The 25,017-nt window shown below is 38.4% G+C and overlaps 1 protein-coding gene across 1 annotated transcript in view; it reads left to right on the top strand.

Annotated features, from left to right (window-relative positions):
* Positions 1-25,017, top strand: part of CNTN3 (contactin 3) — a 244,839-nt gene that overhangs the window by 196,968 nt on the left and 22,854 nt on the right. The window contains exons 13-18 of the mRNA XM_026501250.4: positions 10,102-10,219; positions 11,044-11,202; positions 11,302-11,451; positions 12,928-12,998; positions 13,996-14,230; positions 16,500-16,615. Coding sequence (XP_026357035.3) covers positions 10,102-10,219; positions 11,044-11,202; positions 11,302-11,451; positions 12,928-12,998; positions 13,996-14,230; positions 16,500-16,615 — 849 coding nt within the window. The remainder of the gene's footprint in view (positions 1-10,101; positions 10,220-11,043; positions 11,203-11,301; positions 11,452-12,927; positions 12,999-13,995; positions 14,231-16,499; positions 16,616-25,017) is intronic.

Raw genomic sequence — 25,017 nt, 5'->3', positions numbered from 1 at the left:
TTTACTTTATATTTACTTATTTATTCTCTGATGCTCTTTCTTCCTTCATGAAAATCGAAGTTCCTGACCTTTATCATTTTCCTTCTCTCTTCTTTTAACATGTCTTGCAAGGCAGGTTACTGGCAACAAATTTCCTTAATATTTTTTATTGCCTGAGAAAAGTGTATATTTCTCCTTTCATTTTTCAGGGTACCAAATTCTAGGTTGGTGGGTTTCTTCTCTCAACACTAAATATTGCCTTCCATGTTTTCTTGCCTGCTTCGTTTCTGAGGAGACAGTGGATGTAACTCTTATTTTCCTTCCTCTATAGGTAAAGTATTTTTATTCTTGGGCTTCTTTCAAGATTTCCTTTGATTTCTTTTGAGGTTTGAATATGATATGCCTACGTGTAGTTTTTATTGCATTTATACTGCTTGATTTTCTGTGAGCTTATTGGATCTGTGAGTTTGGTATCTGACATTAATTTGGGGAAATTCTAAGGCATTTTTGCTTCAAATATTACTTCTTTTCCCTTTCTCTTTTTTTTCCTTCTGATATCCCCATTAAACATATATTACACCTTTTGTAGTTATCCTATAGTTTTTGGAATATTTTATTCTTTTTTTTCAGCCCTTTTCTCTTTTATTTTCAGTATCAGAAGATTTGATTGTCATATCCTCAAGCTCAGAGATTGTGTTCTCAGCCATGTCTAGTCTATTAATGATCCCATCAAAACCATTTTTCATTTCTGTCACAGTGGTTTGATCTCTAGCATTTCTTTTTTATTGTTTCTTAGAATTTCCCTTTCTCTGTTTTCATTGTCCATCTATTTTGTATATTGTCTGCTTTTTCCATGAAACCCCTTAGCACATTAATTGTAGTTCTTTTAAATTCTTGGCCTGATAATTCCAAAATTCTTGCCATACTTGCTGCCTATTCTGATGCTTATTCAGTCTCTTCAAACTGTGTTTTTTGCCTCTTGATGTGCCTTGTCATTTTTTGTTGAAAGGCAGATGGTGTACTAGGGGAAAAGAATGGCAGTAGATTGGCCACTACTAATGTAGTGTAAGGTGTGGGGGGAGGGAAAGCATTCTGTAATCCTGATTAGGTCTCATTCTTTTGGTGAACCTGTTCTCCTGGACTGTGAACTTCACCTGTGCTTCTTCCCCTCCCCCATTTGATGAGACGTCCACAGGGCTTGAAGTTATCTCTGTTCCCCATGTTGAAGTCCAGAGGGAGCTGGATTTGGGTATTTCTTTTCCCCTAGAAGATGTATTGGTGTCTGATAAAAACCCCAGCAGGTTAGGCTCTGGTAAAATAGTTTCTCCTGAAAGCGAACCTTGTTAAGAACAGAATGCTTTGGCTTATTTCAACATAGTAAACGGTTCCTGTTCCCTTTCCCTGGCAGAAACACAGGGAGATTTTTCTCCAGTATTCACTGTGAGGACCTCAAAGAGCTCCTGCAGGAACAACTCACAGAAGTGTGGGGAACTCCCTCTGATTGGGTTCCCTGGAGTTGTAGCTCTCAGGCTTGTCCACACGGACCCTCCAGCAATTCATCAGTTACATTCGGGTTTCTCTACCCCCACTACTGGCTCCTGAGGTTTCTGCTCGTGGGTTTCTACTCCCAGTAAATTAGGATTCTCTATATTTACCTGTTGTTTTTTTTCCAGTTTAGGAGGCGGTGATTTTCTCTATGACCTCATTTCTGTGCCAGATCTAAGATGAGTTGTTGATTTTTCAGTTCATTCAACTTTGTACTTACTTTTAAAATAGACTGTGATGCTAAGCTGCTTATATACTGCCTGAGAACCAGAAGTCAGGGTGACTGGTCCATTTTTTAATTGGGTTATTTGCTGTTTTATTATTGAATTGTAATTGTTCATGCTGCCTTAGATTTTAGGTCCCAATTTCAGAAAGAAAATCATTCTACTTTGCAAGATACAATAGTTACATATACCATTTAATTGATCTGGACCTAAATAAGAAAGTAAAGAATAAATGGTTCCTTTGGGGCTGTTTAAAATGTCAGACAATAATCAGAAAATTTAGGTTTTTCTTATTACACTAAACTCTCTGATATTTTACAGTTTTTCTTACGTTGACTCTAAAATTTTAAATCATACTCTTTACCAGAAAAATAGTCTGACAATAGTCATATTTGACATTAAACTTAGTCTTTTTTCTTAATCTTCTTCAGTAAGACTTTGAGATGAAAACCTACACTTCTGAAGTCTCAGGAAAACTGTTGGAATACATTGGTCTGCTGTTGTAATAAACATAGTGAGACTTCTTTCTGAGCAATTCTCCTGGGAGAGGTCATAATTTTATTCTCTCTGACTGCTTAGGAGTCCTTTTTCTGACTCACAGAGGCTACTGACATGAAAGGAAGGGTGTCCGGGCAAGGACTGTTGTTGTTGTTGTTGTTGTTGTTGTTGTTGTTGCTGCTGCTGTTGTTGTTGTTTTTAACCTATTTTGGGTCCTGAGTATAGCCACTCAAAACAACCTTGCAAGGATAAATTTTGGTGAATAAATACCCCAAACTCACTGTTCTCTCTCCCTCAGATCTCCTGTTGGGAGGAACCCAAGAAAAAGGCAGGGGATGAAGGAACCATTTTATATATAGTGCATATAGGTCAGGCACCCAAAAAAGAGGCAGTATTGTAGGTACAGAGATTTCTGGAGGAGTGTAGCCAACCGTGTTTGCCAAGATAGCTATAACAACATCCTTTACTCAACATGCTCTTCTTTCGGAAAGACTTGGACACTCCTCCCCACTGAGTGGTGAAATCTATGCCTTCTACCTCGAAACCTAGTCCTTTATGAGTGCCTTGAGCAATAAAAAAAAACAGCAGGAGTGATGCTATGTGTTTGCTAAGGCTAGCTCGTAAAAATGCATGCATTTCTATCTTGTTCCATCAGCACAATTTCTCTTGGAATCCAGCCACCATAATATGAGGAAGCCCAAGCACACTGTGGAGAGGTCTACCTCAAGAGGAACTAAAGTCCCCAGCCCACAGGTATGGCTGAATTCCCAGCCAGCAGCCCACCTCAACTTGTCAGTCATGTAAATGGGCTTTCCAGTCCCCTGCCAGCCACCCCAGCTGATGAGATTTATAACAGAGATGAACTTCCTGCACTGATCTCTGCTCAATTCACACAATCCAGAGTAGAATAAATGATCATTGTTATTTTAAACCACTAACTTTTGGGTAATTTATTACATAGCAATAGTAATTGGAACTACAGGTAAACATAAGATTTTTGGCACAGCTTGGTCAAGTTTCCATGAAACGACTTTTTATGCCTGTGTATGAGTGGATTCCTGTTCTTATATACTAGTCTTTTCGTTCTACAAATCTCCTCTTACTTAATTTTAAGTTTGTAATATAAGGATATAAAAAGAGAGATCTGATCCACGAGTTTAATTGTTACTCGGGGTAGTCTCTCATGACTTGAAATACTTTCATTCTGTGTCAGAGTTGTCTCATAAATCCAGAGAAATCCTAGAGTAATTCATACTATCAGTAAGTTTCTGTATGAATCTATAGAAATTTATCAGCATGTTGAATTACTTCAGTGTCTTTTTCTTTTTTTAATATGGCGAACATACCAAGGCAGTCTAATTACAAGGAAATGTGCCTTGTGATTGACCTACGGCATCTGTTTCAAATACTGGCTTTCTCGCCCGTACTCTGATTAAAATATGTACAGCATTGCTGTTCTTAGTTATGAGTCCATTAGTAAACTGCCTAACTTAATGATTTTCTCATGCAGTTATTAGTTACAGAATTTTAGAGTTAGGAAAATATGTGAGTGATTACTTAGAGCCTTTTATTTATAAAAGAAGTGAAGATGAAGAATGGGAACTCTCAGGAGGCATCACAATTGTTGACCCTGACTACTCATTAGAATCAGGTAGAGGATCTCCATTTCCTAGTTTATTCTGATTTAATTGTTCTGGGATGTGGCCTAGGCATTTCTGGTATTTTTTAAAAGACTCTTCAGGTGAATTTATTGTCCAGCTGCACTGAGAACTGCTGGGTGTAGTGAACTGGAGAGCCCCATGTTTTGCAAAACACAGACCATGTACCCATAGGCAATAATAAATAAGGTAGAATGAGAGATCTATCCTAATTTTAATTTTGTTTCAATCATTTAGGTTAAATCAAGGAGAATAGTTCAATATGGTGTTTGGTTTGTCACTAATGGTTCTATAATAGTCGCTAATCTCCCCTTTTAACTAAGAGAGCAAAGGTCTCAGTCTCAGAGACTTTGAACATGTCTAGCAAATGTCCATTTACATTATTTTTCACACTGTCCCTTTGCACTGCTTTCTACTCACTATACTCATTTTGGCAGGTGACTATTATTTTGGTCGGCAGTTTTCCATTTAAGATGAAGACATACATTTTCCATATCAATTTCCATATAAATATAAGTTTAAGAAAGTTTATAATTTTAAGAAAAAAGTAAGTGAAGAGCCCTCGTACTAGGTTATGGCCAAACAATAATTGTGGAGGTATATCTCTGATGAATGAAGTCACTAGAAAACACCGAGTTAAAATTACTGTGAGAACAAACACTAGGCATCCTGATGCCACAAATGCTTAGTTAGATATTCCATCAACACACCACCACCCAGGAAAAGAAAAAAAAAAGTCCCATGTTGTTAATAAGAACTTGATGTTGCAATAGAAAAGCTGATCCCTTTACAGCAAATGGGTATTTGACACAACCTAAAATATGCATGAAGTGCCTTTGACTGAGTTTTTATCATTTTTTATGTGTCACTCTCCCAAAAATAGTTACGATGGAACAAGCTGGGACCCTCAATCCAGTAATGAAGCAATTATTCCAGTTTATTGGTATCAAAGAATATCGAGCATATTTTGATATGAACAGACTGCATATTAGCTGCCTTTAAATATCACCCATTTGGACAAGCAAGCATTGGACAATTTCAGATGAAGTCGTTAGTCAACAAAACTAAGACTGTTCAGTATTAGGACCTTTCCATGTTTCAGTGGCTGCTAATTATTTCTATTCCTTGTATGAACAGCGTGCATTTGTAATGGAAGTGACCTCGCTGCAGGTGTCTTGGGTTGATGGGGGGCAAGTTTGAATTTGGTTGGTTAGAAATACATGTCTACCAGCAATTCCTTCAGGGACCTTCACAGAGGAAAACACCACCCAGGTTCCAGAAGCAACCAGCAGGTTTGACTGTTCTCAAGGCACCTGCATATGATTTACAAGCCGTGTCAGGATTTGGAAGGCAACCCAGCGATGGGATGAATGATTAATATTGGAATCAATGCAATAACAGGTTGTATAAAGTGACAAAAAGGAGGACCACCTATTCAACCTTGCCTTCCAAATAGCCATCAAAGGCTTTTTCCTTCCCCCTTAAACTGGAAAATTATGCTTCTTGGCAGGCCAGCGGCAGCATTTACATTGAGAGTGCTTACTAGGGAATTAGTTTTTGCTGATAATTTGTTATACTGAAAGTTTATGCTACATTTGCACCATTCATGAGGTTTCCTGAGTTCTAAGGTTTATTTTACTTCTTGATTTTTAGCATATGGTAGATATCACAGTGTACTTTCAGCCTACCTGTAATTATTAATGATCTATCTGCTTATTTATTTTCACCTGGCATGGGTTATCACATCATGTACAATTTCGGTTTTTTTTTTTTTTCCAGGGCAGAGCAGTTTTTAAATTACATCAAAAATTCCATTAGCATCATCATCTAAGAAAATATAGGGAAAAAGTTAATAAGCTCCTCTTCTATTTCATTTCATGCACACTGAATTTTCCCTTAACATTTATTTCAAAGATGTTTTGGCTTATAAATCCATTTACTGTTTATACCTGTAACATGTTCTGGAAATTGAATTGTTTTCTAGGAGACATCTATATGATTACATGAACAAATAATTGGATAATCAAGTAAATCTAGCAAAGCTTTAAAATTTTTTTAAGTAGGAAGAACTCAAAATTTTATTGTCATCAAGGTGTAAACACAAACCTGAAATGATCTACAATGAACTTTAAGTTTTCTAGGGACAAAAGAACAATTTGTGGATTAACTATACCCCTGATATCTTCTCTCCCCTCATACTCCCAAATAGATTATGTTCTAACCTGCCTTAGGGTCTTTGTATATATTTAAGTGCCCTAGTATAAACCATTTTTTATAACCCTCTTTTTTTAGATAACTTGTACTCATATTGCAAATCTCAGCTCAACTATCAATTCACCAAAACTCCAGAAAATCATAGATTCCTCTAAGTACTTTGAGCTTGCATTATTACATTATAATTTTACATCAATTTGTGGTAGTCATATGATTAATGACTGTCTTTCAACTGTAAGCTCCATGAACACATGGACTGTTACTTTTTTTCACTATTGTATCCCCAGCGACTAAAGTACAGGTGGATGCTTAATAGACCGTTTTGAATGAATTAGCGTATTTTTAAAAGATAAGGCATTTCAGAAAGAACTAAAATTCGTATAGCTTGGGGAAATGTCTCCTGCTTCTTAAACTCCTGTGTAAACCATCAGAATAGGCCTGTCCCACTACAAAACGCTCCATTTCTGAGTAAATCTCTTATCAGCAGAACTGAAAAAGGAAAGACTGGAAATTGCACTGTTGTGCTTTGAAAGGGAGATTTTGAGGGAAATAGGGATAGGAGGTGTCCAAAAAAATGAAGTTTTGACTCTGCCTCTGCCCAGTTCTGATCCCCTGTATTTGAGGGAAGGGGGGGAAGGAGAGTTTAGGAAAACAATACAAAGATATACTAACAAACTAAATTAATAGATAACAAACTGCAGGCTATTTGTTATTCAAAGAATTAATAGTGTTCCTAAGAATGTTTTATTTGAATCTTAATATATCTAAATAATGGATGCAATTTTATTGATAAACATGTTGAGAAATAATCTATTGAGTACTGCTTTTCCACATTTTGACAAATTTTTCAGCTTTATTGAGTTACAGTTTACTAATTTTACTTGTGTTTTTCTAGATACACCTCTTCTCTCACCTTTATCACAATTAATCAGCAATTAACTATACTGTAGCCATTAACAATGAAAAATTGATGGGGATAGGAACTGGTTTGATATAAGTGAAACTTTCCTTGGGAATTGTCTTTTCCTTTTTTATGTGTTGTTTTTTTTTACTGTCTGAGAATATTCAATTACATCTTGATAAATTATAACATGTTCTAATTAATAACATAATTACTTAAATTATTAGTAGTAAATGTTTCATTTTTGTGAAAGAATTTGGAGTTTAGATAGAATCATGTTATTTGACCACTTCAGCCTATGGTCTTATTTAATGTGGAACATTTAAACATATAGCTGTATGTAATAACTGCATTTTAAGAACCATTATATTCTACCCAAAAAATGCACAGATCATAAGTGTATGACTCAATGAATAATTACAAAATGAACACACTCAAGTACCCAGGACCAAAATCAGGAAACAACATGACCTTTATCCCAGAAGTCGTCATGGTGCCTCATTGTAGTACTACCCATCCTTGGAAAGGCAACCATAATCTACACTTGTGATACAATAGGTTACTGTAATGTGCTCTATGCTATCCAGTTTATATCTTTGAAATTGAGGCAGCCATGTTGATCTATAGTTATCATTTGTTCATTTTCCTGGTCTAATAATACTTCCTTAAATGAGTGTTACACTAATTCATCTACTTTATTGTGATGGTGATTAGCTCGTTTCTCTTTTCTAGCTATTATGGGTAGTGCTGCTATAAACATTCATGTAAATGTCTTTGGTGAGCATATGCATACATCTCTGTAGGGTGTATCCTTAGGAGTGGAATTGCTGATTATGCATCTGTCCTGCCTTAGTGGATACTTCTAAATAGTTTTCTAGAATGGTCCTACCAATCTATACTCCTGTTAACATGAGTTCCAATTGCTCCACATACTCAGAAGGACTTGAAATTGTCTCATTTATTCTGAAGTTAACTACAAATGGTCTGTGCCATGCAAATTTATTTAACCTTCATCAAATAAGCTTTCTAAACTTACAAAAATAACTTGCTTCACATGTATATATATCTGTTACCCTGACTTGGGTTTACATTATAGAGGGCAGAGACCATGTATTAGATACTTCACTATCCTGGATTGAACCTAACATGGCAAACACTCAATTAACTTTTGTTAAGGTGAATCTTAACTCTGTATACTGATCCATTAAAAGAATAGATACAGTAAGAAAGAAGAAGCAGTTGGAGAGGAATGATACAAATATGTTTTATTGAAAGAGACAAATTAAAGAGAGCATCCTTTCTAAATTTTGCTATATTTTATTTTCCATTTATGTATTCATCCACTCAACTTCATGTTAGTGCTGAAAAAAATCAGTGGTTCCTACTGTCCACATGTCTTATTTAATTTCTTCCTTTCTCCACTCTGCATTGTAAATAGATAATTAAAAATTATATTTCCCCTGAGGGTGGGCCTAACTACATTTCTTCAGGAAGGTGGTTTGGTTTTGACATGAGCTAAGTTTTTTTCTCCCTTCACCCATCCTTACCATAAGTGGAAAGAAATGATACATCCAATATCTGTCCCTTCCTTAGTCTTTCAACAAACATAACCAGCCAACGTGCCTAAAAGATGTATTTATGTGTCTAAGGACATAAAGAAAGTCCAGTTCCAATTTTCTTTTAGTGAACTGCTTTCAAAATAAGCAAATAAACCTAGAGAAGAGTAATAACTCACCCAATGCCTTGATGGAATTTCATAGTAACAGTTCTTACTTCCCTGAAAATGAGAGATTTCTGTAGAAATGATAATCAACCTCCTGTGAGTATATGAAGCTCATAAAACCGGAAGAGTTTCTAAAGGTCAGCAAGCATTGAAAGTTTTGTCCTGGGGATAAATTTCTAAATAACCCTGAGGAGAAAAGAGAGGGAGGGAAAGAAAAAAGTTCAACTTGATGAAAGTAAAATGTGCAAACTTAACAGTTTTGGGATTATCATTTAATTACGGCCATCAATCACGTCCCATCTGCTTTCTCCCAGTACTCAGGACATTCAGGCGAAAGCCACACAATCTGACCAACAGAGAGTAGATAGCCCATCCAGAATACGAAGCCTAGGAAGCAATATTAAAGGAATTACCCTGTAAGAGATCTTAGGAAATTACCTAAAAGTGGGATAGTGGAATCTGTCTTTCAAAAAATACTAGGAAAACCCAAGAGTAAAAGTATCCTTTTAATTAATAAGATAAACACTATTGGTTCCTCTTGTGCACCAGTTTAGAGATGTTTCAGTCAGCGATCATTTTCAAAGAGCTTTGCTTTCCAAATCATTTTATTTTCATCCATATTTTTACTAATGTGTGGAACTGGCCTGCAGTAAGTAATTTTATGAACATGACTTTATATTCTTTTAAAATGCGGACCATTTGAAGTTGAGCTTTTAGAAATACATTTGCTCCATTAATTGGTGTTAGAGGATGCCAACAAATGTCTTTATGGACAGCTGTTATTTTTAGGGTTTAAAGTGTAATTTCTTCTTATTGAGGGGTTCATACTGACTGTTCCTACATTCTGTAGTGAAAGAATTAAACAGCTTTAGGCTTTTAAAGCACCAATATGTTCAGAAAAGTGTTTCAACCATGGTAATCCTCTTGTCCTGCTGTATTTATCTCCCACCAGATACCTAAATGCTTCCCTCCTCTTCTCAGGCAGATAATTGCGTAGAGGTTGGAACCGGAAAGCAGAGTTGAGCTGGTGCTGAGCAGTGGATATAAAAAGAAGTGTCACCCTAGTGGAAGTAAATAGACTCTGAGACCATAATCTCTGCCCTTATTTATTTCTGAAGCCATAAATGCCCAGGGGAAAGCTTGTCGTCTGTTTAGCTACAGCAATCTATGTGTGCAACCACGTACAGTTTTCAACTTCTTTCTATTTCCATACATTCCATTGTAGCAATCTACAGTCTTGAACCTCCTTGGTCTTCTCTCTAAATATGGGTTTCATCCCATGGTGGTGTTGGCTACAGCCTTCAAGATTCTTTGTGTTTTCCAAATGACAGTGTGTTCATTACCTGTTTTTTCCAACAGAGTTCATCTGGCGATTTAATGATCAGAAACATTCAGCTGAAACACAGTGGAAAATATGTGTGTATGGTGCAGACAGGGGTGGACAGTGTGTCATCTGCCGCCGACCTCATAGTAAGAGGTAGACATTAATGCCTCAGTGGTTTGTTGGTTTGTTTGTTTGTTTTTAATAATCTTACATCTTAACTGAGCATTCCTTACTGGAGAAAAAAACCATGAGAATTCATATGAGCATGTGAGTTATATTATTGATTTGATCCTCCCCCAAATACATCAGAGACTATGATGATAAGGATGGGTGCTAATTCAATGAAATAAATATCTCAACTCTGTCCTTCGAATAGCTCTCACGGTAATAAGCATTCCACAGCTGCAGCCAAGCTGATGTGTTTTTGAGCATGTCATTAATGCAGTGATAGAGTTTAATATGAAAGAGAATAGTGATAGTGTGTATATGACAACTTCCAAAAAACCAGGATCAGCCAGAATGCCTGAGAGAATATGCCAATCTGATTTACTGTCCAAGGTACTGATTTGCTACTGGGCTGAAAATGACCAGTGTGCGTGATAGACTGAAACAGCTCTAGATAGCAAACTGGGAACTACGGAGGTGCACCAGTAGGTTAAAGGAAAAGGCATCATGCCAAAAGCAAAGATGTTGTATTTGGAAAGGTGCAAGAATCCTTGAAAAGTGGGCGTCATTCGCAGCCCCAGAAAACTATGATTTTGAAATTACTGACTCACATCCAAATTGAATATCTAACAGCAGAAATGTCAAAAAGAAAATGTGGTAGTTGTATTGCTAGGGACATGCCCTTCTTCCCTAAGTACTTTCGAAATTAAGATCAGTTGTCGGTATTACAGTGATCATGTGACATTCTTCACTTGGGTAGAAGATGATATTTATGGAATTGCTACCCACTGTTTGCATTTTTCTTTCCTTAGGTTCACCTGGACCACCAGAAAATGTGAAGGTAGATGAAATTACAGATACCACAGCCCAACTGTCTTGGAAAGAAGGTACAGATAACCATAGCCCAGTTATATCCTATTCTGTCCAGGCGAGAACACCTTTCTCCGTGGGTTGGCAAACTGCCACGACAGGTAAAGGGGGAGAGTCAAATGCCATTGGTACATATAGATGGATTTTAAGTCAGTACTAAGACCTGCATACTCTTACTTCTGTAACATATTCCTTTTTAGTGCCTGAGGTCATTGATGGGAAAACACACACAGCTACTGTAGTCGAGTTAAATCCATGGGTGGAATACGAATTTCGGGTTGTAGCCAGTAACAAAATCGGAGGTGGAGAACCCAGTTCACCCTCAGAAAAAGTAAGAACTGAAGAGGCAGGTTAGTGTTTTTGTTTTCTGAGTAAAATGGGTTAATAGGTTTCCCTGGGTGTGTATTTCCGTTTCTCTCAGCCTTGGTCTCCAGGCCAGCAAGGGATTAACCTCAATAATCCATTGTTGCAATTATCTGACCTACCTAATGGCAGAACTGGCCATATGGCATTTGTCAAAAGACACTCGTGTAAGTGATTCTGATGTAATGTGACATTTCCAAAAGTTCAGTCCATCATCAGCGTTCATTAGTGCATGTTGAGTGAATATGTTTTTGTCACTTAAGGTTATAATTACTATCTGACATAGTCACCCTGTTAACAGGGGAAATGCTGTTTTCATTTATAACAAGCATTGACAAATTGGTAGGATAATGACATTTGGGAGTTCTGCTGCTAGGAAATCTCATTTCACCACCAAGCTCCATGAATGAGCTCAAACGACTGATGATAAGGAATATTTTGATCCCTCAACTATTAGATTAAGAGAGAATCATTGTTAAAATTTTATGTTTTGGGCAACTATTAACTTTAAGACTATTTTTATAAGTCTAAAAATATCCTAACATAGAAACTGAAACTTAGGAAGTGTACACAGTATCACATTACTGAGGCATCTGAGAGGATCTATAGACTTTCCTTTTCAGAATCTGTAATATTAATTAATACTAATTAAAATGAATTTTCAAGTATAGCTAGTATATCACTTTAGGAACTAAGCCAAAATAGAAGTCCTGGAATACGACTCAGTAATTTTAATGATGCTTTTTTACTCAGGACAATGCATGTGATATTTATGGCAGGAATTATGAGAAATAGCGGAACCATGCCAATCTTTATAGTCCACTTATTTGTTCAGACAACACATATTTATGGAGTATCTGCTGTGTGCTCAGCACTTTCTAGATATGGTGGATACAGCTGTGAAAAAAGACACACTTTCAGGAACTTCTAGTCGTGTCATAGAACTTGCTAAGCATGAAGTTCTCAGTATAAGCAAGGAATCTAATGCCTCTGGAGGTTTATAAAGAACAGCTCATGACAAGATCTGAGGATTTGAGTCTAGGTCATTTCTGTAGGTAAAGCCAATATTGGTACAACAATTATATCTCGACTGTGGATGAGTCACAAGTGAAATGTTCCTGATTGATTCATTTGCCATCATCCCCGGTGAATCACTTTCCCTTGTTGTATTAACCTCTGTACTGAGTCATTTTTTCTTATTGTTTGAGATATTGTCAATATCCGATAATTTCATGCAAATATAAATTATTTGATGTTCCCCTCAAAGATATATATGTATATGTACATATTGCATGTATGTTTCACATGATCCAGATACACACACACACACACACACACACGTGTATAATGTGCCAATGATCAAATTACTTCAAATATTAGAAATAAGCAACACTGAATCTTCTTCCAGATAAATGTTACCAGATGCAAATAGGGTTTTATCTCTGTCTCTCTGACCTACACAGTTCCGGAAGTGCCTCCTTCCGAAGTCAGTGGAGGAGGTGGGAGCCGGTCTGAGCTGGTGATAACTTGGGATGTAAGTGTCTGGGCAGCATCCTCCCCCTCAGGGGTTTGCTCTTCCCATCATGGCCTCCTGGGTGGTGCTGGTGGTGGTCCTGGAGGTGGTAGTAGTGCAAGTAGCTTACTCGAGGCTAATCGCTGTTTTTAGTACTGGGTTTTTTTTTTTGTTTTTGGTGTTTTGTTTTTTTTTCATTTCACTCTTGCAACATTTTATAAATGAAAGCACTAAGGCATAGAGAATATTAAATAATTTGCCCTGGGTCGTTTGGCTGCTAAACATAGGGGTGAGAGGCAAGTCCTGGCTGTTTGCTCTCAAGCGGTCCTCACGGCCTTCTGCGCAGCTGTAACCCCACTGATGATGCACTCCCACTGATTCCAGCAGGTGCTTGCTTTCTGGCCATGCTCTCAGCTCTCGCTTTATGTTGTAATTAGGAAAAATTGTAATTAACACATTTAAAGTCAGAAAGAATTGGCTGTGTTATTTGAAGATGTTGATGGAAAAATAGAAAGTTAAGAGATCATGATGGAGTGTCAGTAGGAAGTTTTGACATGATCTAAATATAGCTTTGACCTTAATACTTCGTTTTTACTTTCTTTTTTTTTTATATGGTTTTACTCCTTTGTACTTAATCATCATATCAATGGGTAATTTCTTTCCATAAAGTCAACATTAGGGATTAGGTGATTTTTATCTGACTCAAGAGATGAGGTATATTCAATAGAAGGTATATCTTATGACACATAACTCAGATTGGGGCTACAGGATGCTCAAAAGATCTGAATAACTTTAGAAAATTCCAGTTAATCATCTGGATGGCTATGAAAGAGTGGCATATGTCTCTTTAAAAGCAGTTGACCGTGCCGCTGACCTTTTTCTCCTTTTTTTATATAACCACTTAACACGATGTTGATTATTATGTGATGGGCTTTGCAAAAGATTAAGGATTAGAGCTCCATTTATTTTTGCCTTGCCTTCCTGTGTAAGGGTGATTTAATGTGTCTTTCCTTTGTAGCCAGTCCCCGAAGAACTACAGAATGGTGAAGGTTTTGGTTATGTTGTTGCCTTCCGCCCTCTTGGAGTTACCAACTGGATCCAGACAGTGGTCACATCTCCTGATACCCCAAGATATGTCTTTAGGAATGAAAGCATCATGCCTTTTTCACTGTATGAAGTTAAAGTGGGCGTTTATAATAACAAAGGCGAAGGACCATTTAGCCCGGTGACAACAGTGTTCTCTGCAGAAGAAGGTATGGAGACCGCGTTGATTGGGTATCAGTTCCAACCTAATAGACCACTAAGGCTCCCAAAACTGACGTGCACGTGCTTTGTGACTTCAGATAAATGTCTTCAAAAGAATAATGACTGAAGTCACAGTTAGATGCACAGTCCAGATAATAAACTTCAACCATGCTGACTTGAAGTACAAGACTCAGTAGCGAGCCAGAGGATCCAACTCTTGGTTGGAATCTGTGGATGAGGAGTACATTCTGAGTTCCTGCTTGTGAAGCAGGGCAGAGCACAGCTTCTTCTTTTAGACCAAGACAACCTTCTTCTTTTGGTGATAAGATTAAGATATTCTCTTGGAAGTGCCCTAATCTCAAATCTTACGGTGTTTCCCGTGACCCGAGAACAGGACGTTAGCAGAATGGAGAGGGAGGCTAAAAGTGTGACAGGCAGAGGTGTGCAATGTACAGGCTTGAAGATGTGATACACCAGTTCTAGCCCACTCTGGACCCGTGCCATCTCTCTGCCTTTCTTTTTCTCCTGCCCTAACTATGGTATCTCTTTAGAAAATATGATTACTAAGAGAATAAAATGAAATTGCCATTTTATAGGACACAAGCAGGTGAATTTGGCTGTCACATGGCGTTCTACTTAATAAGCGTGACCGGAGGTAACATGTATTGAATGCTTACCATCACCAGACTTTACCTAATTTGGATTTTCTAAGGAGGAATTACACATGGGTACTATTAGTATGGCCCATTTATACATAAGAAAATGGAAGTTTAATGAAAGAAATTAATAAACTTGACAAACTCCATACAGACGTAGCAAGCAAGTATTTTAACCCAGAGCCTTCGCTCTTAACCATTCTGAACTCATGAAATGTGATTCGACAGTGTCTTCTCTACCATAAGACCTTGCAGTAAATTGCAGAAGGTGGTCCGTGGTTGTCATGTCTAAAATAATAAGAAGACTCAAATTTTAGTACCCCAGACACTATTCTCGTCCTCTCTTTTTCTACAGAGTTCTGAGAGAAAAACAAACAAGTAGTAGAAAAACCTTCACAAAAAGAGCCTTTATATTCATAGCCAGACCCCATTTCCAGGAGTAGCAAAGGATTTTCATTACAAGGACAGGGGTCTGAGGAGGGACGGAAGTTAACCAGGGTGTTTTCAGGTACCGCCTACCCTGTGCATCTTGGACTGGGAGGGCTGGCAGTTGGAAGGAGGGACAAGCACAGCCCTTTACCCTCTCTCCCCCTGAACTTTCTTCCTCCTATTACTATTCTGCCATCACCGATGAGTAAAGATCTTTCTGTTACAAACATCAGAACCAGATTCAACTGATCTATGAAAAAGTGAAGGATTTGTTGGAAATATACTAGGATTTATTGAATCAAAGGAAGATTTAAACAGCATACCTCATAAAGATCATTAACAAGAAAAGCTCTGGGGCCTCAGAAACCATCTGCCTCTCTAGGGTGCCAGGCTGGCTTGACTGGCCTCAAGTACTTCTCATCTGTCCAAACCAAGTTTTGAATTCTCAGGAGAGAAAATCTAATCGAACCTTCCTTGGACCAAGACTCTGCCTCACTATCAATCGGCATGGCCCAGAAGAAGGACGATTTTACACAGAAATAGATATTGGGAGAGGGGAAGTCCCTGCTCGGAGCTGTGCCCTGAGAGAGGAGAATCACTGTGAGCCCCTCAAGCTAAGAGTTGTTTATTTACAAAGGGTATTTGTTGTATAAAAAGTTCTGTGCGTGTCTGTCTACTCCTTCAAAACAGTAAACTCCTGGAAGTTGCTCCATCTCATTTAAGTGTGCCCCTCTTCTGTGCCTTGGACACAGAAGGTACTAACTAAATGCTTATTGAATAAATGAACTCTGTAGACCACGGCTTTGGCAAGACAAAATTAAACAAACAAACGAACAAATAAATAGGCAGCGTGTGTGGGCATTGGAGTGCCCGAGCAGGAGCTGTGGGATGAAGGGGAGAGAAATAAGGATCTGGTGAAGAGAACAAAGGGAAAAAAAGGGAAGAAAAGATACCAAGAAAAAAGTGTGTCAGGCAAGAAGAGGTTTCTGTAGCTGTTTAGCAAGGAAAATCCTATCTACTCCCAAGGCATGGAAATGGATCAAGACATGGTTTATGGTGCCAAATGTTTTGATAAACTATCTTACTGGATTTTCAAATATGTTAAAGTGCTTTTTTGAAAATAAGAGCTTCCATAGATTTTTAAAATAACTACCAAAATAATAATTGTATTTCACTTTCTGTTGCCAAACAGAGCCTACAATAGCTCCGTCTCAAGTGTCTGCGAATAGCCTATCTTCCTCAGAAATTGAAGTGTCATGGAACACTATTCCTTGGAAGTTAAGCAACGGACATTTACTTGGCTATGAGGTAATTTCTTTTAAAACTAATTAGACTAGGTATGTATGTTGTTGTGGTACCTTGTCTCCTTTCATTTAAAATTCTTTTTAACAATGACATCTAAACTAAAGTCTGACTTCTATTGAAATGTGTATTGCATGGTGCACTGGGTGTTATATGCAAGTAATAAATCATGGAACTTTACGTCAAAAACTAGGGAGGTACTGTATGGTGAATAACATAATATAATAAAAATATTATTATGAAAAAAAAGGAAATTTTACCAGCACATTGTCCCATGTAATTATCCGTAGTTATTGAGTAACTTAACAAGCTGAATGAAAATAACTTGGGATAGAAAAGAAAAAACAGTGGAGCACCTGGGTAGCAGTCATTTGGACGTCAGACTCTTGGTTTCAGTTTGGGTCATAATCAAGCCCTGCATTGGGTTCCACGCTTGGCATGGAGTCTGCTTGAGATTCTCTTTCTCCCTCTCCTTTTGCCCTTCCCCCTGCTCACATGCTCCCTCTTTCTCTCTCAAATAAATAAATAAATATTAAAAAAAAAAAAAGAAAAGGGAAAACAGTAATAAGGAAGGAAATCATATATCACATGGACCAAATCTTTTAGATGGATTGACTGAAAAATAAGAGTGAGATTGAGCTGTAATATTTAAGTTCAAAGGATATTTATGCCAACAGGAAATCATTTTCCTCCAGCTCTTTGTCTTGCTTTCTTGGTGGCCTCGTTACATTGTATGATTCTCTTTTAGGCTCTTGAGAAGATAACTGTCTATAACTTAATTCTTGCCTTCAGTCTGTGATCTAATTCTTGCCTTCAGAAAACGCTGGAGAAATAAGATGAGAGATCTGAAGCACAGGGTGGCACAAGACCAAATGTAATGAAGATCAGAATAAGTGACATAGGAAATGTTTGAATGGTCGAGAGTGATGAGCAATCTTGAAAGTTTTCATAGGCTTAATGGGACTTTAAAGGAAAAGTAAGCAAACAGAGAAAATGGAAAATTCCAGATTAAGCATGGCATGCTGGAGGAGTAAAAGGAGTGGAGACCTTCCTGCTGAAGAAGGTTCCTATAGGAGGGATGACTGTAAATAGACACAGGAGAGCCAGGTCACAGATGGCTTTGAATATTGAGAAGAACAGTTCTGACTCGGCCTCACATTTAGTAGGAAACAGTTAGAACTGGAAGCAGTGGAGCTGAGAACTGGCAAGATAAAAAGTAAAGTCTTTTTTTTTTTTTTTTTTTGAAGACTTATGTATTGATTTCCCAGAGAGAGAGAGAGAATGCAAGCAGGGGGTGGGACAGAAGGAGAGGGAGAAATAATCTCCAGCCGACTCCCTGCGGAGCAGAGCCCAACGTGGGGCTTCACCTCAGGACCCTGAGATCATGAACTGAGCCAAAATCAAGAGTTAGACACTTAACTAACTGAGCCACCCACGCACCCCAAAAGTAAAGTCTTAAGAAGACTTCTCTGACAGTGGTATTGTAAGAGTCATAGTTCTGATTTCATTCCCACCCACAGCCATCGTTTTAAGAACCCTCCCTCATGCTTGTAACTCCTAATTCAGTGGCAGGCTTACGCAGGCACATTTGCAACCCAGCACCATATACCCCTCCACTTGCCCACATAACCTCCAACTATGATGCCAGGGTGGCCACCTGATCCATGGACAGTTACGCTGAGCTAGTCAGATTCTTGTTTGATATGTTAAACTAAGCAATATAGAGATTGGAACTACTGAGTGTAATGCAGTGATACGTCAAATTTAGGACTTGGTTCAGGCTTCTCAAGTTAAGGCCATGAGCAAGCGAGACAAAGCTTGTCTGCAGATGAGTTGGAGAAGACATACCCTCACACAGCTCCAGTGAATGGAAGAGACAAGGACCCATGGAGCCGTAGAGACAGTGAGCAAAATAGAATAGCTCTTCGACAATTGTCCAATTCTCAAGTAGACTCGCTCTATTCTTTTTCATAATGTCACCTTGCCCTCCTTTTCAGTAAACTCCCTTTATAATTGAATTTAGAGAGTTTCTGTTCCCGGTAACCAAACATTGATTTGAATAAATATTAATGATAAAGTAAAGAAAAGATAGGCTAGAGCAGCAGTGCTCCAAGATGGCACAGTGGACTACCTTCACCAGAATTACCTGAATTTATGCTGAAGATGAAGCCCCCCCCCCCCACCGCCCAGAGGCCCAGAGTTCTCCCTGGACTCACTGAACCCAAATATCTAGGAGTGGATCTTGTTAATTTAGATTTTTTAGTAGGTATCCATAGGGAAATGTCTTCCCACATCTTCGATATGGGAAACACAGGGCCTGACACAGAGAAACCTGACCAGGGACAGAGCTGTCCAGACTTAAACAAGAACTAAAACACCACACAAACACCGCAAAGTGCCTTGATCAGCACCTGAAAGGAAGCCAAAAACATTTAGTTGGAAAGTTCCTTTAAGTCCGTGACAGTGAATATTAGCAGCGAAAGGTGGTGGGCATCCCTTACGAGCTCCGCAGTGATTAGAGAAATGGCATTGTCGGGAAAGGTAAGTGGGATGGAAGGAGATGAAAAGGGAGGTAGTTCTGGGCTCAAACCTGCGCCACATCTTGACTGCCACTCACTGTGCTGGAAAAGTCCATCAGCTTTGTGAGCCTCGTTTTCCACACCTGCAGAATGGGGCAGTAATTGGCCTAACCTTTTTAGGGTGTGGGGAGTATTGAATGATATTGGACACTTAATGTGCTTCTCAGAGTCTCTGGCTCTTAATAATAAACAATCCCTAAGTGCAACCCGCATCTCAAAAGAATTGTAGAAATATTAATTTATAGAATTCTCCCCAGTAAATATCCTCAAGCAATTCTTCAACTCTAAGCTTCTCTGCCTCAAGAGAGTTGATGATGGCTGTCAAGAGGAGTTGCCTGCAAGAGCCCTTTCTTCCTAGGTTTGTTTGCAAAATTCAAGCCCTTAAGGAGTTAGTTCCATGTATCCTGGAGGGTAAGAAGAAAGAAAATGTCACTGAGGAAAAAATAGAAGAGAAAGTTCAGGTGACCTTGGGGGAAACAAAGATCTGAGGCTTACAAAATCTTGGGGGGCCCATACCTTTTTACCTGGCAGTCTCCATTTCCCACGTTCGTCAATGATCAATGATTTCCCATTCTCCAAGCATCGTCCGGGAACTAAAGGGACCAAATCAATGTAATATTAAGTTTTCTTGGCAAGGTTTTGGGAATGGGAGCCCCAGCAGTGACTGAGGTTGAATTTCCCATTAGCTGAGCAGAATATGAAACTCCATGGTAAATCAAATTAACTTAAAGAAAATAAACAAACACAATTTGCATGCCTCAGACAGTAGACTGAGATATACATCCCCTTTAATAACTTTGCCCTTTACAAACCACAAGACAGGATCATAATTTGAGAGCTGGCTGTAGTTTGTGGAAGAGTTAAGAGAAATAAACAAGAGAATATACGTAAATGGACTTTGTGGTTTTCAAAGCACCATGGCAAATTTAGCCATTGCTGGAAAATTTGGCAGCGTGGGAGCAGAGAGATGCTAATTTTGCAATGCATAAATGTGAGCTGATAAGAATATTCTATAAGAAAGCGGAATTATACCTCTTTTGTCCTTGTCAGGAAAGAGAGAATGATTGAATGAAAGAGAAAACCAAAGAATCCGAAGAGAGCCAGCGTAGTATCTTATTAAGTCCACACCGTCTTAGAATTAGACAGACTTGCATTCAACTCCACTAGGATAGAGGATAAGCTCCACCAGGGACTGGGAACTCTGCTTGTTTATTCAGTGATGTATGCCAAGTGCCAGGAGTCCTATCTGGCACACAGGAGGCATGCAAAAAAATATGTGTTGATTGAATAAATGCAATTTTGACTCCACTATCTTACTGCTGTGTGGCCTTGAGCAAGTTATTAAAGCTCTCCAAAGCTCAGTTAAAATACAGATGATAATAGTAAATAACACACTGCATCATTGGAGAATAAAATGAGATAAAGCAGCTACTGTCAAAATGGCCCAAAGAGACTTGGGCTTTTCTCTGTTTTGAGTATTGGTCACTGGGATAAGATTTCTTTGGAAGGAAAAATTTGAAAAGCAGTGAAGAAATATAGAAACACTTAGCACAATCCAAGTGTGTAGCTCTATGGCTGTTGTTTCTGTTGGTGCTGGTGTGTTGCCTTTGGGGGAGGAGGCAAAAAGATGGAGAGGCAATGAGAAAATGGGACTTATCTTGAAATTAATTGTGGGTTGGGGTGCATCGCATCTTGCCTGTCTGTATAAAGAGCAGCAAACCTAAATCCAAATGTAGCATGAATATAGTGTTGATAGGAAATAAATAGTGAAAATTTCTTTACCGAGTGCTTGTTAAATAGGAAGAGACTAGTTAAAATTTCTTTACTGAGTGCTTGTTCAATAGGAAGAGAAAGAAAACAAGCTAAGAGAAAGAATCTTAAGAAATAATTTATATAATTATATGACGATAAAAAAATATATTTTCTTAGGTTCAATAATGATTTAAACACTAACATGGAAAAACAAATGACTTAGCGGAGTGTTTAATTACCAGTCATGTGGCTAACTTTCTGGGTTGCAGTTCTCCCAATATGGCTTTAAAATCGTTAATAGCTCCTGCTTTTCTCTCATCTCAGTGAGGGTTGATCATGTGCCATGTGGCATGCTGAGCACACATCATCATTAGCATCTAGACTAATTTTCTTTCTGATTTGACCAAGTAGTAGTTGAGGAGCTCATTTCCCTGGGCTCCAATTTGTTTCATCTGCTAAGCCGTAACACTCAGGCTCAGATCTTTTCTTGTGCCCTCTGGATGGGAACAAGAGATACAGACATGATAAAGAGGATGCAGAGTGTTTAAGTTCATGGGTAGCAGGTGCCAGAGGAACAAAAGCTCCAAAGTCATAGCATGGTATCTACCATCAATTTCTTAAAGCCATTATGTGTCTTGAAAAAATAAAATTTGGGAGAATGACCTGGATAAGTGATTGAAACAAAAGTCTACAATTGTGAAATAATATAGATTAGCACATTTGGGGGAAACTTAGTAGATTTTTTAAAATGCGTGGGAGGGAAGCATAACCAAAAATGCGTGCAAAATGCCTAACTATTAATTTCACTGACACCTTCATCCAGACTCCTGTTCTAAACAGCTGTACGGAATGTGCTTGGTTTCTAACATTTTAATTACAATGGAAAGAGATGTCAAATATTTAAGTAATTTTTTGAGAGTGTGAAAATTCTACTGGGAAAAAAAAGGAAATACACGTGAAGTCTAATTCCATACTATCAGGCGAAGAATTAACTTCATTATGGAATGAGTCAAATGTACTTAGGAAAATTGTATAGAAACAATTGTGACACATTTAAACAAATAGGAAACAGACAAAAATGAATTCGAGTGAATGAAATGCAGACTTTTGGGTTTTTGGGGGTTTTTTTTAATTCTTTGCTGAGCAACTTTATTTTTTAGTAACTTTTTTTTTTTTAAGATTTTATTTATTCGACAGAGATAGAGACAGCCAGCAAGAGAGGGAACACAAGCAGGGGGAGTGGGAGAGGAAGAAGCAGGCTCATAGCAGAGGAGCCTGATGTGGGGCTCGATCCCATAACGCTGGGATCACGCCCTGAGCCGAAGGCAGACGCTCAACCGCTGTGCCACGCAGGCACCCCTATTTTTTAGTAACTTTGATAATTTATTTACACTGAGATGTATCAAATTATATATGAAAATTAGTAATTTTGTAACTGTGATAATAGTAGGGTAATCAGTTTTTAAAAATTATTCAAAGCTTATTTTTCCAGCAAAAGTAAAATGAATGAAAATTTAAATTAGTTTCTTAAATATTATTTTTAGTAAACTTAATTTTTTGTTTGTGTTTTTTTTAAATAATAATATTTTTTATTATATTATGTTAGTCACCATACAGTACATCCCTGGTTTTTGATGTAAAGTTCCATGATTCATTACTTGCGTATAATACCCAGTGCACCATGCAATATGTGCCCTCCTTACTCCCCATCACCAGCCTATCCCATTCCCCCTTCCCCTCTGAAGCCCTCAGTTTGTTTCCCAGAGTCCATAGTCTGTCATGGTTCAGACTTTTGGCTCAGAGGAAGGATTGGTTATGTCAGAGAGAGCAGTAACTGTGTGTCAGCAAGGATTGCTCAAGTGGAGCTCTGTGTCGTGTGTGTGTGTGTGTGTGTGTGTGATAGAACTGACATACAACATTATATTAGTTTTAGATATACAACTTAATGAGTTGAGATTTGTATTCACTGTGAAATGATCATCACAATAAGTCTAGTTAACATCCATCACCACATATAGTTATAAATTGTGTGTGTGTGATAAGAACCTTTAAGACCTACCTTCATAGTTACCATTGTTGTACATTAGATTCCCATGACTTTTATTTTATAACTGGAAGTTTGTATTCTTCAGGGGTGTGTGTGTGTGTGTGTGTGTGTGTGTGTGTGTGTATGTGTGTGTGTGTGTGTGTGTGTGTGTTTTCTTTGTTAGGCAAAGGTAGTCCCTAGCAAACTGTGTCCCAGCATTGAGGGATCCAGGGGAATAAATATCTAGCCTCTCTCCTCCCACACTCCCATCTCCTATCTTCTATTGGCCAAATCCAGTGAGAAGCCAGAGGGCCAGGGTCATGTAGCATACAGGTCAGCCCTCCTACAACTGAGAGCCAAGAAAAGAAGAATAGAAGACAGATCCAGATTTGTCTTCCAAAATACTATTGAATGCATTTTTGCCTGCCTTGTATTTATCTAAATATGTTTGAAGATAAGTTGAAATATTTGTCTCTCTGAAAATCTTTAAGTAGAAATGAAATTATTTTAGTCTACTAAAATAGTATTTCTGACTTAGTACCTGTACTTTAATGGCTAAAAAAAGTGCCATTTTTCAATACGTTACTTTTATGAATTGCATTTTGTGTTAAGTTTTAATTAAGTGAAATCTCATGTGCAATGATATTAAGGACTCCTCATAGCAGGGACATTGGTTTTTGGAATAACTAAATTACTTGCAGAGACAGAGATAGCATTTTAAATCCTCACATTCCTTGAGTTTGTTTCTGTTTACTTATCCAGATAAAAATATATTGGCTTGTGATATGGTTTTATGGTTCTGAAGAAAAATAATTATCTTATCTTACCAAGAGGTTGGGAGTTCCAATGTTTCATAGATGCACAGAATATTAGGACTTGAGTACTTAGCTTGGTGAATAAAAGGAAAAAAAAAATCTTCCCCTCTGCTGTATCCATCCAACACTTCTTACACCAAATATGTGGGGGGTTTTTCTCACACTGACCAATCCTCCTACACCTGTTGGGTGTCCTAAAATTGAGTTCAATTCTGACACCATAACCCTAGAGTTAGCTTCAGATGCCACAAATTAAGGGATTAGTCCAAAGACTGCCAGTCCCCCACCCCAACCCTCCTAGCCCCCCCCCCCCCATTTCAGATGTCAGGCCTCCTACTTCTGATTGGCTGTAAGTCAAGGGTTCCCACAGCCTCCTCCTTGGGTTTGAAATCTTGCTAGTACAGCTCACAAAACTCAGGAAAGTGCTTTACTTACTATTATACATTTATTATAATAAATAGGATACAACTCAGGAACGGCCAAAAGGAAGAGATGCGTAAGACATGGTGTGTAGAAAGGGGCACACACAGAGCTTTCATGCCCTCTCCAGGAGCTGTAGCCTCCCAGCATCTTAATGTGTTCACCAGTCCAGAAGCTCTCTGAACCCTTCAGGTTAGGGCTTTTTTATGGAGGCTTCACTACATAGGCACGATTGATTAAATCAACGATCATTAGTTGACCCAAGAAACCGAACCTCTAGCCCCTGGTCAGGAGGTGGGGTTGAATGTTCCCACCCTTTGTTTATTATCAGGTTGGTTCCCCTGGCAACCAGCCTCCAAACTAAAGCTATCCAAGAGCCTGCAGCCACCAGATAGCTCATTAGCATTCAACAGGAGATTCCAAGGGTTTGGGAATCTGTGAATCTCCGTGGTGGAAAGGAAGGAGGCATTTTAGACTGCATTTGTTAAGTCACTGAAGAACTCAACAATACTGAGTGCTTAGTGTGCGCAGGCTTTGCTGTGGGTGCTAGAGCTATGGAGATGACGAAGACAGACACTGCCTCAGGTGTGTGACCAGAGCTTGGCATCTGCCCCTCCTGCTGTCTGCCACGCCAAGAAGTACAGTTGTCTCTCTTCACAGGTGCACACTCCATACTAGCAAACCAAGGCACAGTGATCCCCAGCTATTCCAGAGGATGGGCTCTAACTCTCAGGTATATGGTGATGGAAAAATGTTGAGAACCACAGTTATTCTTTCCACCTGCTCTTTTGCGGTGGATTTACCTTTTATTCCGCA

This window comes from Ursus arctos, unplaced genomic scaffold (genome assembly GCF_023065955.2).
Source record: "Ursus arctos isolate Adak ecotype North America unplaced genomic scaffold, UrsArc2.0 scaffold_14, whole genome shotgun sequence".
NCBI lineage: Eukaryota > Metazoa > Chordata > Mammalia > Carnivora > Ursidae > Ursus > Ursus arctos.
This window is presented reverse-complemented; position numbering and strand designations above follow the sequence as displayed.